General features: G+C 27.3%; 3 protein-coding genes across 7 annotated transcripts; 1 reads left to right on the top strand and 2 right to left on the bottom strand.

Annotated features, from left to right (window-relative positions):
- Window positions 1-66: 66 nt before the first annotated feature.
- Window positions 67-2,570, bottom strand: LOC100650029 (KICSTOR subunit 2). 3 transcript variants are annotated; one of them, XM_020868485.2, is made up of 10 exons: window positions 2,345-2,570; window positions 1,872-2,018; window positions 1,562-1,713; window positions 1,360-1,500; window positions 1,129-1,267; window positions 997-1,061; window positions 868-933; window positions 649-799; window positions 430-540; window positions 67-366 (listed from the first exon to the last, which is right to left on the bottom strand). In XM_020868485.2, exons 1-10 carry the CDS (start codon window positions 2,423-2,425, stop codon window positions 196-198), a joined length of 1,224 nt encoding a protein of 407 aa, XP_020724144.1. In that variant the 5' UTR covers window positions 2,426-2,570; the 3' UTR covers window positions 67-195. The 3 variants fall into 3 exon arrangements, with proteins under 3 accessions (XP_020724144.1, XP_012176445.1, XP_020724143.1); XM_012321055.3 differs by having other exon boundaries at window positions 868-1,061; window positions 2,345-2,569; XM_020868484.2 differs by having other exon boundaries at window positions 436-540; window positions 868-1,061; window positions 2,345-2,569.
- A 352-nt stretch (window positions 2,571-2,922) lies between these two features.
- On the top strand, window positions 2,923-5,813 carry LOC100650516 (transmembrane protein 165). The gene is made up of 6 exons (XM_003394458.3): window positions 2,923-3,378; window positions 3,455-3,656; window positions 4,293-4,468; window positions 4,596-4,778; window positions 4,885-4,990; window positions 5,136-5,813. The coding sequence occupies exons 1-6, from the start codon at window positions 3,241-3,243 to the stop codon at window positions 5,210-5,212; spliced, it is 882 nt and encodes a 293-aa protein (XP_003394506.1). The 5' UTR covers window positions 2,923-3,240; the 3' UTR covers window positions 5,213-5,813.
- LOC100650270 (protein mini spindles) lies at window positions 5,497-17,302 on the bottom strand. Of its 3 annotated transcripts, none has more exons than XM_003394456.4 (32): window positions 17,065-17,302; window positions 16,188-16,254; window positions 15,898-16,091; window positions 15,539-15,745; window positions 15,292-15,411; window positions 15,017-15,192; window positions 14,719-14,942; window positions 14,454-14,648; window positions 14,085-14,265; window positions 13,874-13,986; window positions 13,597-13,801; window positions 13,346-13,509; window positions 13,100-13,251; window positions 12,808-13,026; window positions 12,532-12,715; window positions 12,201-12,404; window positions 11,135-12,136; window positions 10,814-11,017; window positions 10,572-10,707; window positions 10,310-10,503; window positions 10,017-10,237; window positions 9,631-9,735; window positions 9,082-9,261; window positions 8,743-8,914; window positions 8,510-8,668; window positions 8,250-8,437; window positions 7,957-8,119; window positions 7,691-7,864; window positions 7,462-7,611; window positions 7,168-7,342; window positions 6,959-7,102; window positions 5,497-6,180 (listed from the first exon to the last, which is right to left on the bottom strand). In XM_003394456.4, exons 2-31 carry the CDS (start codon window positions 16,242-16,244, stop codon window positions 6,984-6,986), a joined length of 5,937 nt encoding a protein of 1,978 aa, XP_003394504.1. In that variant the 5' UTR covers window positions 16,245-16,254; window positions 17,065-17,302; the 3' UTR covers window positions 5,497-6,180; window positions 6,959-6,983. The 3 variants fall into 3 exon arrangements, with proteins under 3 accessions (XP_003394504.1, XP_048260112.1, XP_020724110.1); XM_048404155.1 differs by lacking the exon at window positions 17,065-17,302 and adding an exon at window positions 16,951-16,969; XM_020868451.2 differs by lacking the exon at window positions 9,631-9,735 and having other exon boundaries at window positions 17,065-17,301.
- Between the last annotated feature and the right edge of the window lie 989 nt (window positions 17,303-18,291).

Genomic DNA, 18,291 nt, shown 5'->3' with positions numbered 1-18,291 from the left:
TTTTAAGATAATAGTTAACTAAAAATAAATTATAAGTTTTACTTCAGAAATAAATAATATAGTACATAACCGAGCAATAAAAATTTTATTAACATACAACATGTTTCATGTTATTATTTAAATAACTTTTGATTCTTTTTCTCCTTATAATCTTTGGTGGTATTTTAACATTTTTATACGTATATATGTGATTCCTCATTTTGATAATTTTAACGACTCATATATTTTATTACACCTAATTTGCACACATAAGTCTGTCATAAATGATGCTATGTGGGCTTCTTTGTCTTTTTGTTTACCACTTTCAAATACAGTGACTAAAGTCATTCTAGGATCGGTATTATACATGGCATATGTACATATATCCTAAAAGAAAATCAGTTTGTATTAAAATATAAAATTTATCAAAAAGCGCTTCTATTAACATACTTTTACATTTTTATAATATATAATCTTATCCATAGCAAGAAGTTCCGTATGTCGTTCTTTAATTCGTTTTTGTATGTTATCTAAGTGAATTGATGGCTTTTGTACAAATACCTAAAAGGTAATATTTTTTTTAGAAAACAAAATTTAGTGAATATTAATACTGCTATAACATATTACATTTATCTTTTTGCCAATCATTTATAATTTATATAGACTCACGCTAGGACAACTAAGAACAACAGGGAATTGCTCAGAAGTATTTGGTTCTCTACGTGGATGTCTGTAACCCAGACCTGCATCTTCTACTCCCCTAGAGTCAAATATTATTAAGACTGCGAGGACGTCGTGTTTACGTTGAAAGCTTTGTATTCTAAAATAAAAATGTATATCAATACTCATTCAATAACTTATTAATTGAAATAATTAAAAATGTTTTACTTATGGTAGTAGTCCACATTTTGCTTGCTCATGATACTTCTCATTTCTCCTGGACTAGCCTGCTGACTTAAAGTAGTATGAAAATATAAAGAGCACTTAGCTAATATGCTACTACGTAGTTTCACTAACCATTGATACAATGCTGGTTGTTGATTTGCTTTTAAAAATGAGGCACTGAAACCCAGTTTCCATGACTAAAAATATGTTAATTAATTAAAAATATTTATCTTTTTCCTTCGTTATCTTATCTATATCACTTACCTCTTTACTTTGTAAAGTTCTCTCCCAAGCTGACATTCGTGTCTGTGCACCATACAGAGCCATTAATGTTGACAAAAATCTCCAATGTTGAAGTTCAACTTGTGCCTTTGTTAATTGCACTAATATTTCGCACTCTAAACTAATCAAAGCATGTCTTAATTTCAAGAAGAATAAATTATGACCACAATTTCCAGTTTTTAATTATAATATTTTATTTTTATTTGCACTTACGTTAAACTTGCTTTAATAGCAGTTAGTGCTAGATGCGAACAAGACAAGGAATGAATTTCTACTATTCCTTCAATGCATTGTAATAATTCCTGATATTTCATAGTCTTGCTATTGATACTCATATTGTACATTTTTTCATAACTGTAATAGAATAATATGATATGAGATATTTAACTACAAATTAAAGTAACAATATACTAACAAATCTATCAGTTGTATTTTCGCAGTAATATATTGACACAGTTGATTAGAAACCTCAGCAACTGTTGCACCAATTGAATTGGTTCCTCTGGTCATTTCCTCTACCCTTTTTAGATCAGATTTCAAAGATTCATATACTGTTCTTAATGAGTTCTAGAAAAACACGTAATAATAGATATTAATTAAATGTCATTATTATTTATTTTTATATTATATTATAAAATATAATATTAAATATAAGTATTAAATATAAATATTAAATATAATATATAATTTTATATTATATTATAAATAAATATTAACATATTTACATCTTTCCGCAAAAATCCTTTATTTTTAGTATGGAGGAAACCTAGATCTGCATATGAATGTTCTGCTACTGCTATTTGTGGTAAATGCATAAGTAACATTCCCCATGGACCCATTTGTGTTTGACGACATGATCCACGTTCCTTTTCCTGGAATTAATGATTAAAGATGCATTTCTAAATTATTAGAAGATAGTAATTAGTTCTCAATTAAAAATTTTCTTAAGAATTAAATAAAAAATGTTGTGTTTATATATCTAAATTTGTAGAATATTATTATAGTTTCATTTATGGATTTGTATATTTCATCTTTCATATTTTGCAGTAATGTATATTACGTTAGTGTATGGAAACGTTAACACTAAAGTTCATAAAAGCTATATATGTTATAAATATACATTCAATTATATTAAATCAGTCAGATTTTTATTTTAAGTTACTAGTAAATTTGTATATATTTTATACTAATTACTTACAACTAATTCTTTAGCTTTGTCAGTACACAATTGAGCAACTTGAGCAAAAAACGTATTAAGAAATTCTTCTTCGTGATCCATTTCTTATCTGTTTTTATTATGATCACAACAAAATAGCTTATGTTTATTTTCATTACTCATATTTCTAGAGGTTATGAAATCTTAAAATAGCGTACATTACACTAAACTGTAGTTATTTCAATATGCACTGATTTATGATTGTGGTGACCTCTGAGTTGCACATGTATTTCTCAAATAATCTGAATTCGCGCCAAAAATGAACCATTTAAATAGTCTTAAGAAGACAGGATGACATTATTTTCAACAAAACATTAAGCCTATGTTTATGTAATATAAATTTCAAGACGCACTTTAAATATTTGTGACGATTAAACAACTATTCTTGTCTTAAATAATATATGTATGTGCATACATTGTTAAATTTAATATTTATTCATTTCTATAGAACCATCCCCTATTTCTAACTTCATTTGTTGTTCAGCGACATCTATCAGATTAATGTTTTCTAGGTGCATAATTCTAATGTTCAAGTCCTACAAATACGTATATGTTTCATGAAATAAATAGTAGTTTGAAAATTGTAACTCAAACTTCTGAAAATTTAATATGTTTAAATACTAATTCTTATAAAATACATGAAATACATAGTATATTTGTATCAAATATTTCCACTTGATGAGTGATTAATTTTCGTAACATTAAATATCCATCACGAATATTGTGTAAATTTCACAATATAGAATCTGCAACTTGAAACATTAGATAGTATAAGTATCCATACTTCGCCGTGCGTATGTTTCATGTACTGATAACGTGTTCAACACTAAAAAAGTTGAAGTTGAAACTCCTAGTATTATTATTATAAATTAAAAACAATGGGCTTTATTCGATCTCTATCAACAAGCGAGTATTTTATATATATATGTGTAATAAACTGTTTTTTTTTATCTACAGTATTAAGTGAAAGTGAACCTATATATGATAGTAGATTTCAAATGATAATGACGTCTATGGTAAATATTTATAATTCAATTTATCTGTATTAAATAATATGAACTTACACGTATTAATGTTTCTAATAAATACTAGAGACCTGAAGATTCAATGTCACCACAAACCAAGGATAACCTTGGTTTTATACATGCATTTATAGCTTCTTTGTCTGTCATCGTTGTTTCTGAATTGGGTGACAAAACTTTCTTTATCGCTGCTATTATGGCAATGAAACATCCAAGATTGACAGTTTTTATAGGAGCAATTAGTGCATTGGCTTTGATGACTCTCCTTTCAGGTATTGTTGTATGTAAAAGTTTGATTAGACAACTTTTTCTATTATCCAATAATATCTAGGACCTATTCTAAATATGATTGTGGCATTTGAAAATTGTTACAAAAATTCATATAACTAAATATTCCATGTAATTTTATCTATGATATACAATGAAGTTTGCATTCTGTTATCCGATATCTGATTACCTGTATAAAAGATACCCAAAACATTTTTACATTTTAGCACATGATTACACAGTATGTTTTGATAATCTTGTTATTTCTCTTGTAACTTTAAGTATTATGTGGATTTGTAATAAACCCAATTCAATCCTGAACTTAAGTATTTTAATATTATTAATAGGTTTTATCTAGATTACAGATTTTATTTATTTTCCAAGTAAAGAAACAAGAAATTTAAATTCAAAGAGCAAATAGATTTTACAATAAGATTTCCATACTCAATCTACTAATTTTAACATTTTTTACATATTTGATTGAAGTGTGGCAGAATACCATAATATAAAAGCTATATACAGTATAACACATTTATTAGAATTGTTTTTAGTAGTATATTCAACAATATTATGGTATTTATAAAATAATCAAAACATTATATGTATATTATATAATAGTTGTCTTTCTTTCTGATCTTTAGTCATTTTTGGATATGCTGCAACCATAATTCCTAGTGTTTATACATACTACATTTCTACTGCACTTTTTGCTTTATTTGGTTTGAAAATGCTACGGGATGGTTATAAGATGTCTGCAACTGAGGCACAAGAAGAATTAGAAGAAGTGCAATCTGATTTAAGGAAACGAGAAGATGAGGTATCAATATTAAAAATATAAATAGTTATAAGCAATTCTCATTAGACTTTATAGAATAATTGTTTTGAAACTATTCCTTTAACGTTTTTGCAGGAATTAAATAATTTTTAAATATCATCACTTTCAGTATGAAAAGGAAACTGCAAGCACTTTAGTACAAGATCCAGAAACTGGTGTTATAAGAAAAGCAACAAAAATTAGTGCACTGATGCTCCTCTCTAGGATATTCCTTCAAGCATTTACATTAACATTTCTTGCAGAATGGGGTGATCGCTCACAGCTTACAACTATCATACTTGCAGCAAGAGAGGTGACATTTATATTTAATATTTGACTTTATAATATTTATTTTTATAAAATCATGTATAGAACAATGTTGAACCCTAATTATAAGTAAAAAAATCTATTATTTCTAGAATGTTTATGGAGTTGTAATAGGTGGAATATTAGGACATTCATTTTGTACAGGATTAGCAGTATTAGGGGGGAGAATGATAGCTCAGAGAATTTCAGTACGAACAGGTAAAGTATACTTTTCTATATTAAAAAATAGATAATATTTCTACTTGTATAGATTATATATGTATATGTAAATCATTAAATATTAATGATATTGTAATGGAATTTAAAAGGAATAACGAATTGGGACTATTTTTATTATTTATAGTGACCATAATTGGTGGATTGGTATTTCTACTATTTGCTTTAACAGCACTTTTTATCAGACCTACGGAAGATGTATGAAAACAGTATACAGTGTTTATATACCTATATGTCATAAAATATATTTTGCTATGAGATAATGTACATATTTTCCATATTTGTGTACAGATTGTGTGATGAGATAGTAAAAATCATAATATACACTACATTTTTACCTAAAAAGTACTTATGTATATAATTTGTACATTATGCTTGAAATTATATTGATATAAATAATTACTCGTGTGAATAAAATTGTTGTAAGATTAAATGATACGACATATCAAGCACTAAACAATGGTGTATAGTGTAAAAATAATAAGTAGTATTATTATAAGCTATTTTATTGAATACTTTAAGTTAGAATATATACACACTCTACTTACACTACATAAATTCTTCCAGAAATTTTTGTAGATATATTAAGTTACTATTATTTTATAATTATTATTATTATCATTATTTCGCTAATACTATGTTCTTTTATTATGAAAAATTAACGTATTAAATCTACATTCGTATACCGGGATTATAAATATGGAGAAACATGCTTCTTATGTGTAGTACGACTAAGTTTTAATTAATTAAATAACAAAAACATGTAATATTTCTTTTATAAATATAGATCAACGATATACATTAATGAGTGGATTTATTTTAAAAGAAATAACGAAATATAAATCGATTCTGTGTAAAATCAGTCTAAAGAGAGCATAATACTAGCTTATAGCTTAATTATCCTTCCCAAATATTGATAAATACGAGTACTATAACATGTTCGCAATTATTTTAAGAGTTGTAACACATAAACTCCTGATAATTAGCATTATAACACATATGTAGTTACTGAGAAAATCAACACATAAATGCTACAGTTAATGTTGCACTGAATAGCGTAACATTACGTACATTAGGTACGACGATTATTCTTTCTGGTCTATGTACTATTTACTTCATATTGTATTGTGTGTATTATTGGTTCTTAATCCAGTTATTTAAGCACTGCAACCCTGTAACATAGAATTTATCTGTTCATATAGATAATATACATAATAAAATATATATCATTAATATTTTCTTTATATAAAATTAATTTAAAGACGTAAATCAGAAAGAATATTTTTAATCGCTTTAATTCCGAATTCTACTTTATGATTCATAATTGTTATATACAATTACAGGATGTATAAAGAAAATATTTAAAAATATATGAACTCGTTGAGAGCTCATTGAGAGAAGTCATCAAAAACATCAAAATCAATTTTAGTACAAAATGTAATTTTGTATTTACTAGTATTTCGTAATATGAATGAATCTCTTAAAAACACACTAAATGTAAATGAAAGAATTAAGAATTTTTGGAAGTCAAACAAAGAAAAATTTAAAGAAAAACTGTATTGCTACATAAAATTGTAATAGTAACAAAGAAACTATCAAAATACTAATATTTATTTTCACTTCTAAAAATATGTTCAATGTGTTCTTTTATTAATCTACATTCACATTTGTGAATCATAAGCCAATGTATATTTTAAAGTATTTATATTTTGTATTATTTTTATTCATTGTTATGATTTCATTATATTATTTATTACGAATATGTAACCTCATGAAAGGATACAAAATTACATTTTGGGTCAAAAAATTCTTTCTTTATATATCTTCCTTAAGTCTCAAAACCATTTTCACTAAACACTCTGTACATTTTATTTTATATTCTTGAAATGCAAGCTAAAATTTTTAATAAATTCTTAAACTATTATTCATATGTAATTCCTTCTTTCTTACTTAGTAAGAATTAATAGGAGTTAATTCATGTTGGACTTGGCTGGTTAGTAGTTCTACATTGTGCTTCAGATGCTCGAAGTTTTTCGAGCCTATGCAATGGATCCATTAGGCTTTTTTCTTCCGAACTAGCGGATTCGGCTATTTCTGAAGCAAATTACGTAAAGTAATAATAAGTAATTTTATTAGTATTTCACATTATAAGTATTTACCTGTTGAGTACTGATTATTAGTTTGTGTTATAAGATTTTGATTTTTTCGTGCTTGATCAATGTCTCTTAGTCCTTGTTCTATAAAGTCTTGAAAGAATTGATGAGATTTTACCAAGAAAGGTTGTACATCCGCTTCAGGATATTGAAGTTTAAAATCGTAAAGCTGCATTAAACCCTGTACAAAATAAGTATACTTATTAAGTATAAGTATCAAAATATTAGCTACTAAATAATTGAAATATATTATCTAGTTATCCATTAAAAAATAAGTATATTATTTATCGATATACATACTTCTTTTGTATGTTCTTTAGATCCAATCTTTTTAAATATTTCGGACAACTGTTGATGCGTAAATTTCGACAAATGTTCTTGAGCTTTTCCCGCACCGCCGGATTTTAGAGCACTTTTGGGGTTGCTATTAATTTCATCTGGCTTAAATGTCTATTAAACATTATTATAAGAAATGAAAATTTTATGTATTTCATAAGATTCAATATCTCATAATATCTAATTTACTAACCGCAATTAGCCTAATAAGATAATTCTGTAATTCTGATTCATTTGTATTGTTTATTCGTGTTAAGTGACTGAGTATGGTACTGCCTTTTACACGGGTCATGCTATGAAGAATTGTCTTAATTGTACGTAATGGAGTGTCAGATTTTCGTTTTTTCCACCATACACTTGGATAATCCTGTAAAATATACATATTTAAAAAGAAGAAAAAAGAATCTTTATTATATAATAGATGGCACATATACAATATTTACAACAAAAAACTGTTACCTTAAGGAATCGATGTACTTCTAAAAGAATAGTGTCATAATCTAAATCTGCAGCCCAATTAGGGATTGTTTTCACTATTTTCCATAAACACTTCATTACTAGTTCCTCATATTTGGATGGAGCAGCAGATTCAGCACATCCATGAAGTAATTTTATTAAAACACTTAGCATTAAAAAATGAATGAATTAGTTATATTTAATACTTTAATAAGGATATTTTAAATATATCTATAACAACAACACTATTATCAATGCTAACATATATTACTAAATAAAATTTTTAAGATTATTACCATATGATAGTAGTATGATTTGAGTTGTCTATTATTTTACAAACAATGTTGTTAATAACGCGATAATATGCTTCTGCCTGGTGTAGATGATTTAGTTTGTTCTCTGCTAATAAGCTGATCATTTGATCCACAAGTTCTTTCAGATGTATTAACGGAACGTTCTTTCCAAGAATCCCAGTATCGTAAAACTGTAGATAGTTCCACAATAAATACAATATATATCGTTACTATCATATATGTATTAAATAATTAATTCTTACCGCTAATAAAACCATAAATGTATTTCTAAAACCTTTAGATATATCTGCACCTCCTTGTTGTAAAGGATAAGTTTGTAAAAGTTTTAATTGCATATTTATCGAACCAATAAATTTATCTTCCTTAGATTGTAAACTCAAAATTTGATGAGATTTTATCAGCTACAAAATAATTAAAAATTACAAATATAATATGTATAACTTAATACACAAACATGTATATTCTAAATACGGACATTATCGATGCTGTTCATTGATTGTATTGCAACAGCCAAATCTAAACTAGCCATTGCAAGAATTTTACGTTCAAGACTTTCCTCTTTGCTAGTATTACCAGTGCCCAGCTGCTGCTGCGTCATTGATGCAGATTTTGATACTAATAATTTTGGAGGGGACATAGGAATAACTCTACAAAAATTTTTTTAATTAAAATCTAACATTTCAAACAAGTCACTTTGATAGCTTGTATATTAGATTTAACTTTATACAAAAACATGAAACAAAGAAAATTATTAATTATGCCTTCTATTACTAATAATTAGAAAATGCAACAAGAGATGATAATAATTACTTACGGTACTTTATGTATATTCATTGTGTTTGTTGTGGGATTTTCATTTAGATCTGTTAAATCAATTTCTACCAGAACAGGATTACTATACTTTACAGGTGCATTTAATTCAATTCTTTGTAAAAAGTCCATGTCAAGTCCAAATGGACCTGAAACTTTTGGTTGTGCCGAAGTTGGAGAATTTCTAAAAATTAAAATTATGTAAAAATTGCGTAAAATCATATTAATACTACATTTACTGTACTTATTATTACAGTATTCACTACATATAAATCTAATTTATATAGGACATTACTCTTAGATTGTCTTATCACCTTAACAACATTGAACCAGTTTCAAACCACAAAATTTATTCTAATGTATATTATCTTTTATAAAATTGATATGATCATTATGATCAAGAATATGTGTATGCAATAGTGATCTCAAATAAACTTATACTACTACGCTGAAAATAAAATAACCAACTAAACATGCGATTGCTTGTTATTTCCCATACACCCGCCACCATACATATACAGCATACTAAAAACAAATCACAAGAAGCACAAACGTTTTAATATCATCTTCATCATGATTTGGAGATGAAATGTTTGAAACAGGTTCATTAGTCTCATAAGAGTCTGTTGGTACATTTGTAGTCTCTGTTACATGTGGCCTGGAAATATTAAAAGCAGATTCGTACAAACAAAAATAATTAACAAAAAAGAAATAATAAGATATAGTTACAAAAAATATATAGTATTAAAGATGTTTTGTTTAATTATATTAGCAATTTAATAATAATATCAAAAGCAATGGCATTAAGTATCTGTGATATAATTAATGTTATGACATGAAAATTATAATATATAAAATAAATACTTTTATATGGAAATGTCGTTAAAAAATAAATTTTAATGTGCAGAAATATATATAAAACTAATGCATTACACTTACAGTTCATTAGATTGAGGTGGTACAGGTGGCTGTGGTGATTCAGGTATTTCATCATTTTCTTCTTCATATTCTTCATTAGAACTTTTAACATCTTCACTAGAAGGAATAGGTGTTGCATTTGAAGGTGTTGAAAGTCTATTGGCAGAAGCTAATTTCACTGGGTAATTTTTAGCAGCTCTTTTAATACGCTCATCCAATAATGATTGATCTTTTTCAGATATCTAAAAATCAATAAATTAGTGAAACATCATAATTGCGTAGCAATAAATACGTAACAATTATAAAATCATTACCTGACCAATAAGTTTGTATATTCGTTCCCCTTGAAGAAAATATGCTTGAACAATGCAATTTAAAGCAGCATTTCGAACAGAATTATCACGATCTGCTATTTGTTTGGCAATTTCTTTTAGTGCAACAGATGTAGATGGTTGGCAAACTGACAATCCATAATTTTCAATAAGAGAACCAAGTTGATCTAAGCATTCTAAAAGTAGAACAATTATTTAGCATTTGCTAATTACGATTTCTATATTTTTTAATTACTTTATTTACCCGTTCTCTGCCGAGCATTTTTAGATTTTAAGCCTTCCATTACATAAGAAAATAATTTGCTCACTGGATACACCAATGCTATTTGTTTAAATAATGCACGAACTCCATTACGCACTGCATCTTTTGGATCACCAATCTGGACAAATATGTGTGTATATATTGATACAAGTAAAATATATGTTGAGAGAAACAACTATTAAAACAACAATATTGCTGATATAGCAAGCTATGAAGCAATTTACTTTGATAATGAGATATGGAATAAACGATGCGGCCTCATTTTCCAACATATGATACTGGTTTTCTATTAATAAATCAAATACCATTCTCAAATACTCTAAACCTTTTAATAGTACTGAAGGATTAGTGTCAAAAAATCGTAGCGTCAACCACTTGAGAATAAGGTCTAAATTCGATACCAATGCTTTACTATTATCGGGCAAATCCTAAAAGTAATAAAAATATTAAAATGACAAACATTAAAAACACTACAGTAGAATATTAGTATTTACAAAAATAAACAAATACAAGATTTTGATATGTTAAGTGCTTAAAATAATTACCTCGGTTAATGCCTCAATTGCTTTAAGATGATATCGAAAATCAGAATGAAACATATTGGCTAATAAAGTTTTATTTACGTTTGCAGCGGTCATAAGTTCTTTTAAAAGTTCAACAAATTCTTCCCTTGGTGTCGTAAAATTCCATTTTAAGACTTTTAACTTTTGTTCGTCGATCACTCTTTGATGTTTCAAATTATTAGTAGCCAATAAAGGACTTGTATCTACATCATCATCTTTTTTACGAGCACTACCAGGTTTTGATGTTGGTTGTTTTTGATTAGGTTTTACTACTGCTTTTGCAGCTTTCAAAGCTCCAGCACTTTTAACAGTTTTCTGATTTTCCTTCGGTGCTTGTTTTTTCGGTAGAGGTTTTATAGGCAAATTCGGTCGAGATTTATCTAATGCAGTAAGTACTACTGTTCGTGATCCAGGTTTCAGTTTTTCTGTATTTCTAGCCATTACTTCATAAGAAAGATGAATCATAAATCCTAAAACTGCTTCTTGAGCATTTTTCCGCACATCGGAATTACGATCCTCTAAATTATTGTACAAATACGGAAGACATACAAGAAGTTCTTCTTTTGGTATTTGTTTTATAGGAATCAATGATAATTTTTGTGCTAACCAACCCCAAACCTCAGCTCTAAGTAGTGGTGATCCAGATTTCAAAGCATCTCCAATCATTTCACCATCAAAAAATTCTTTATAACCACACTGATCTCCCCATGTATTTATGCAAGAAATAGCTGCAGTTCTAATCCAATTCTTGTTATCACCTAAACATTGTATAAAGCCGGGGAAAAGGACTCGAATATGTTGTTTTGCTGGAGGACCCATTGCAACAGCTAAAGTTTGACATATTCCTAAAGTTGACTGAGCTATTTTACTATTGCTATCAACTAATCGTAGTGCCAAACCTTGTGGTAAATCACCAATAGAACCTTTTATAAATTTTGCCTCAGATATAATGGCATTTATTTTTTGTAAACCTTCATTTCGTACCTAATTTAAACAAAAATTATTTTAGATTATCAAATAATTGCACATCTTAAAGCACAATGCTAACCTTCCAATTTTTATCAGATAGTTCATTAAGAAGACCTTCTGTAATTTGATTACTAATATCAACACGTGGAATAAGATTATTAATATCAGTTTCACTATTACTACTAGATTTTTTATCCATTTCTACATCTTCATCATCATCACTTGTTTTATCCTTTTTGCTCTTTATTCCACGAATTGGGACAGGTGGTGACTCACCATTGTGCTATTAAATAATAATTTATATTAACATAATATTATCATTATTACAAACATAAAGTTTAATTCATATAAAGTATTATCACAAACATATATTTTGAAACAATAATTTACTACAACAGTACTAATATTACCTTTTCACATTCTTGTTCAATTTGTTGACGTAAAGCTGGTTTCTCATTCTCAAAAAACATAAGTAGTGGTTTACCCATAAATAAATATAATGTACCTAATAATGTAATAGCTGAAGTACGAACACCAGGATTTGTGGCGGCAACTGCCTTTTTTATATTTTCCATTAAAGATTTAACATTGATACTAAAACATATTTATTATAAGTTATATATGTATACACTAACCACAGTACATTATTTAGAATAGAATGTTATATTAAATAAATTATTACTTACACACATCCAAATTCTATAAGACCCCTACATAATAACGCTAATGTTTCTTGCTGAACTTTAGGATTTTTTTGATTAAAAGCAAATGCTACTATTTCTTGTGCCACATATTCCAAGCTTGTTGCTTCTGCTATTACTAAAAGAGTTTCGCCGGCAACTGCGCTATTTTTCGCGTCACCTAATTTTTCAGCTATGTCCATGACACAATATTCACAAACAGTACTGGAAGGAAATATAATTATACTACGTATATGACTTATTATATACCTTTAAAATTAAACGTGGATTATCTTACGTTGAAAACGGAAAATTTTCTGCCAGAAACTTTACTATCTCTAATCGCAATTTTAGAACTTGGAAATTTGTATCTTTGAAACCTGGTTTCTTTGCTAAGGTTCGTACAATCACTTGTATAGGTATTTCCATTGGATCTATTTGCTTTACAAACTAAAATAACACATTGTTTGTTACTTAACATCTAGTACAATATTAGTACTTTACTTATGATTAAAAACAGGTTACATATAAATGTTTCAATTACCTCCAAAAGTTGCTCAACTGCAGCTAACCGAGTCTTCCAATTGCTGTCAACAAGACCACTAAGGATATCAGCTGGTAACATTTGAATAGCCATTTCTTCTATCTCTTCAACACTATAATTTTTTTCTATTTGAAGTTTTGTACCAGATGACTTTTTAGAAACAGCTATAATAAATAATAAAGATCAGATAACTAGATCAAGCAACAGTAAAATTATTAGAATAATAAACTTTAGGAATTATGTATGATTACCTAAATTAGTTAAAGAAGCAGATGGTTTCTTAGAAGGAAGCTTTTTAGTTGTACTAGTATTAGGTCTTTTTGTGGTTTTCGACTCTAGCTCTTTAGCTTTTGCTGTTGATTCAATTTTACTTGGAGCAGTATTTGGTCTTTCTACTACTTTTGGTGCACTAGGAACTTTAACATGAATTACAGCTTTGTCTGCACATTCCTTTATCTAGCAAGATAGAAAAAAGAAATATATATAACATTATAATGGATATAATTAACAATTTTTGGCCTTAAATACCTTAGTCATTTTCAAATTATCTATATCTGTAAGAAATGGCATCATAGATTTTTCACCAATTAATTTCATAGCTGTGCCAAGAGCTTCTGCAGAACTATCTCGAACAGTTGGATCTAAAACAAATGATTTTGGTGGTAATAATATTAACAAATGTATGTTACATATGTATGTACATATATTAGTACATAGTACAATGTATCTCAAAATATACCTGGTTCATTTAAGGTTTTCAAAAGTACACCAGTATAAGCCTTTAATAGCTTTTTATTTAAAGTTGGTGGTGGAGTATGTGAAAAACATCTTGCTAAATAAGCAGCCGTTTCTGCTTTTACTGCAGGATTTTTGTTCTCTAATGCAGCAAGTGTATCTTCTAGTATAAGATCAATAGAAACCTAATGTATGCATAAAACATTATTTGCATATTTATAAGGTGCATATTATTCTTTTATAAATTTTATTATATATTATCTAAACATTGGATTAAATCTACAGTAAAAAGATGTTAAAATTATGTACATATAAATAAATATAATAATAAATATATATAGTTAACAATTATTTATGCTTCACTTATACTTACGCTAAGAAAAATAGCATCTGCAGCTTCTCTAAGTGCTTGCACAACGTTTTGCTTCTTTTCACGAAACTTTTCCAAAATTGATGACAAACACGCAGTTGCATAAGGTTGAAATCGTTTTTTTAGACCACCTGCTAATCCTGCCAAACATTTTCCAGCCAATGCAACCACTAATACGTTAGTATCTTTGGATATGATCTGTTTATAATATTTAAAAAATGAATAAAGTAGAAATGATTGAAATATGTAGTAGCAGAGAGACTCATACCTTTTTCAAAGCTCTTACAACATCTCCATAATCACCATTTTCCAATTTAGGATTTTTTACGAGAGCATCTAATGCTTCTAAGGCTTCTTTCCGTTCTTGCCATTTTTTAGCTTCAAGCTTTTCATAAAAATCTTTTGGAAGTTTAGAAAGTATATCAACAGGTTCCAACAATTCATAGGGATCAATGTCAGGAGCAGAAACGCTATCACCATCATCTTTGCCCTCTTAAATATAATACAAATCTTTTATTAAGAATAGGAACAGCAAAATTACAATATATAATTTTAAAACCATTTACCTTCACCGATATCACTTGTAGAATCTGTAATACATATCGCCTTAGGCTTTTGCGATTTCAAAAATCGAGTAGGAACAACTTTTTCTTCTTTCAAATTATTAAACTCTGCCTCCAATTCCGTAATTTGTACTGGTTTTAATGTATTCAACTGTTGTTTTAAAGGAGCTCCTATCCATCTAGATATTGCAAAATAAAGTTAGAAATAGAACTTTTGTTAAAACATTTTCATTATACAGTAATATGTAATATTCATATAAATAAAATTAAGACAATACCTGTAAATTTCAATAACCATGAATTTTCCTTCATCTCTGACTGTTTTGTCTCTATCTTCAAGAAAACCAGGAATCTTCTTCATTAAAGGCTTTATATTAATTACTTTTGGTCCAAATTGTCTACAAGTTTAAGAAACTAGTAGTTACATACTGAGATAATAATATATATCGAACAACAATTTTCTTGACACCTGGCTACTACAGTCAATATATACAATAATATGTAATACAAATAATATGTAATTACCTTAAAGCCAATGTTAAAGTAGAAATACATGCAGCAACAATTTTTGGATTTTTTGCTTCTGTCCCTTTTAATAACTCTTCCTGAACAGCTTCATGTTTTTCGATTTCTATATACATCAGTGTTATTTGTACTGCTAACTCTTTTGTTTTAGCTTTAGGTGCAGCAATACATTTAGTAACTATTCCATTCATAACTTCACCAACAGTTCTATAAAATTACAAGTATATAATTTTATTAAAAGTTTATCAATGTATGTTAAAAAAACATACATTGTACATATTAATAAACTTTATCACCATAAAGATAATAGTAAATTATTTTAATAGACTAATACATTTATTATAATACATAATACTCACTTCCCTGCTACCGCAGCATTTTCTATGAAAGCTAATGCTGCTTCCAATCCTTTTTCTTGAGCAACTGCATTACTGTCTACCACAAACTTCTTAATAAATCCTAAAAACTTGTTCCACTCTGGAGATTTTTCATCATCGATACATTGGAATGTATTTACACATTCTTTATATCCATGCAAACGAGCTCTCCATAACTAAATAATATTAATGAGTGGAAATATTTAAAAAGACATATTTTTTAAACTAAATGTTAAAGGTTATAGCAAGAAAGGAACATATGTATATATTACCTTATGCACACATCTTTCTTCTAGTGGTAATTTGATATATTCTGTGTCTTGTTCCATGTTTTAAAATCTATAAAGATAATAATTAAAATGTTTTAATTTTTGTTTCATGTTATATTTATTTCTATTTTATTAAACATATGGTTTACCAAAAACTTTAATAGCAAGGTTTAATTCCCAATAAGTATTGCATTATCTTTTTTTACAAAGGAGTTCTTTATAAACTGAATATAACTGTACCCACAATTTATAGAAAATATATCGCACATTAGACCATATTTTGATTAAGTATGACATTTAATTACAGAAATCAGAGCAAAATATATATTATGAATATGAATGTAATCAATATGTGAAACATTAAATTTATAAAATTTATAAGATATGAAATACATTCATATGTTCATTGGAAGCTGTAATTTTTGCTAACATTTACATAATTTTCGAAGATATTTTATTTCTAGTTATGAGTAGGAGAATAAATTTTTAAAATAAACATGTAATAATAAAAATGTAAACTAGGTGGATTGAATTTTCAAATCTTAAAAGTAACATATGAAATAAAAGATTAGAAGTTATAATTTTCTAGTTGTAATTATAATTGATATAAAAATAATATATATTAAATGATTTGTAGAAAAATTAAAATTATAATTTAAAGATGATATTTATTGCATATAAATTTATTGCACAATGATATATTTTAGTACTAACGATTTACATGTTTCGTATATAACGGAGTAAATATTAATTTCTCACTACGTACGTTTTTTGATAGAAGAAACAAAACAATACAACAAATGTTGTACTATGACAGGAGAGATTTCAGATATCAGGACATAATACTCGTAAGGATTCGTCATTAAAAATTCGAACCTACCTTACAAAACGAAGATATAGGAGAATATCTTTTGACAGGAGAATCAACGTTCTTAGAAAAATCGTCGATTTAGTTTATTCGAAATATTCACGTAACCAGACTGTAAGGCCTATGATGACCTTTCAGCGGCTGTTGAGTCTTTTACATTTAATTTTCAAATATAAATTCTCTGTTCTGTACAACCGTCAAGCTGAACGCAAACAAAAAGACAACTATGTATATCTTTCGAAACTACGAATTTCTGAACCCGGTCAATGTTGCAGTTTACTACTTCTGTCGATAGATGGTACTAAAAACCAATTTCTTTTGTTCTCAATCTTATGGTTCATTTCATTAACTTCATTTACTCATTTCAAAAATTTTGTCATAGCTTTATGTATTCATTTTTATCTCTAATTGATGTATCTTTACATAATATTATTTAACTTTATTAAAACCAATTATTAATATTTGAATATTTTTGTTCATAATTTAAAAGTTTATAGAACAGCAGTTCTTAAACATTTTGCATTTACGGTCCCATCTTGCCCGGGAAAATTTTACATGACTCCAGTTATATACATAAAAAAGTACATAAAATAAATATACAAACAAAACGTTAAATGATAATAAATAAAAGAAATTTAATTCTAAACAATTCTTTATTATATTTATAATTTTCTTGCTTATTGTTACTTCATAGGACAAGCCCAAAGCATATTGATGACATAAATATGCTTGTTTATTTTTTGTATAAAGAATTAAATGTTAACTATTTGAAATAACAAAGTATCTTTAACGTTTTTCAGAGTTTATCAATATTGTGATTTTACAATCGTCAATGACAAAGATACCGTTTTGCAATAGATATGTAGTATAAAATCTTGTGTTTGAGACTATTTTAGAAGTTGTTGGAAATTCTGTCTCAAATCCAAACAAAAACCGATTTAAAAGATATTTTAAAATGCTTATTGAATTCTTTGTGATCCTTTAGTAACAAATGAGTGACATTTTTCATTTCATTGATGTGCAGTAGTTGCAAAAATTTTTAATGTGACTCTGAAACTTAATTATTTTTACTATGGGCTACTACCTACGCCGAGATTATTTACGATGGTGCGATTGCATTTCTGCAGAAGTTTCAAAACTTTGCTTTACAACTAAAAGAAACATGTATGTATTTTTATAATTATGCTTTATTAATAAAATATAATATCAAAAATATAACAATACAAAAAATAAAAATTA

Source organism: Bombus terrestris, chromosome 3, assembly GCF_910591885.1.
Source record: "Bombus terrestris chromosome 3, iyBomTerr1.2, whole genome shotgun sequence".
In the NCBI taxonomy this organism is placed as follows: Eukaryota; Metazoa; Arthropoda; class Insecta; order Hymenoptera; family Apidae; genus Bombus; species Bombus terrestris.
The sequence above is the reverse complement of the archived record's forward strand: the minus strand, read 5'-3'. Positions and strand labels throughout refer to the sequence as shown.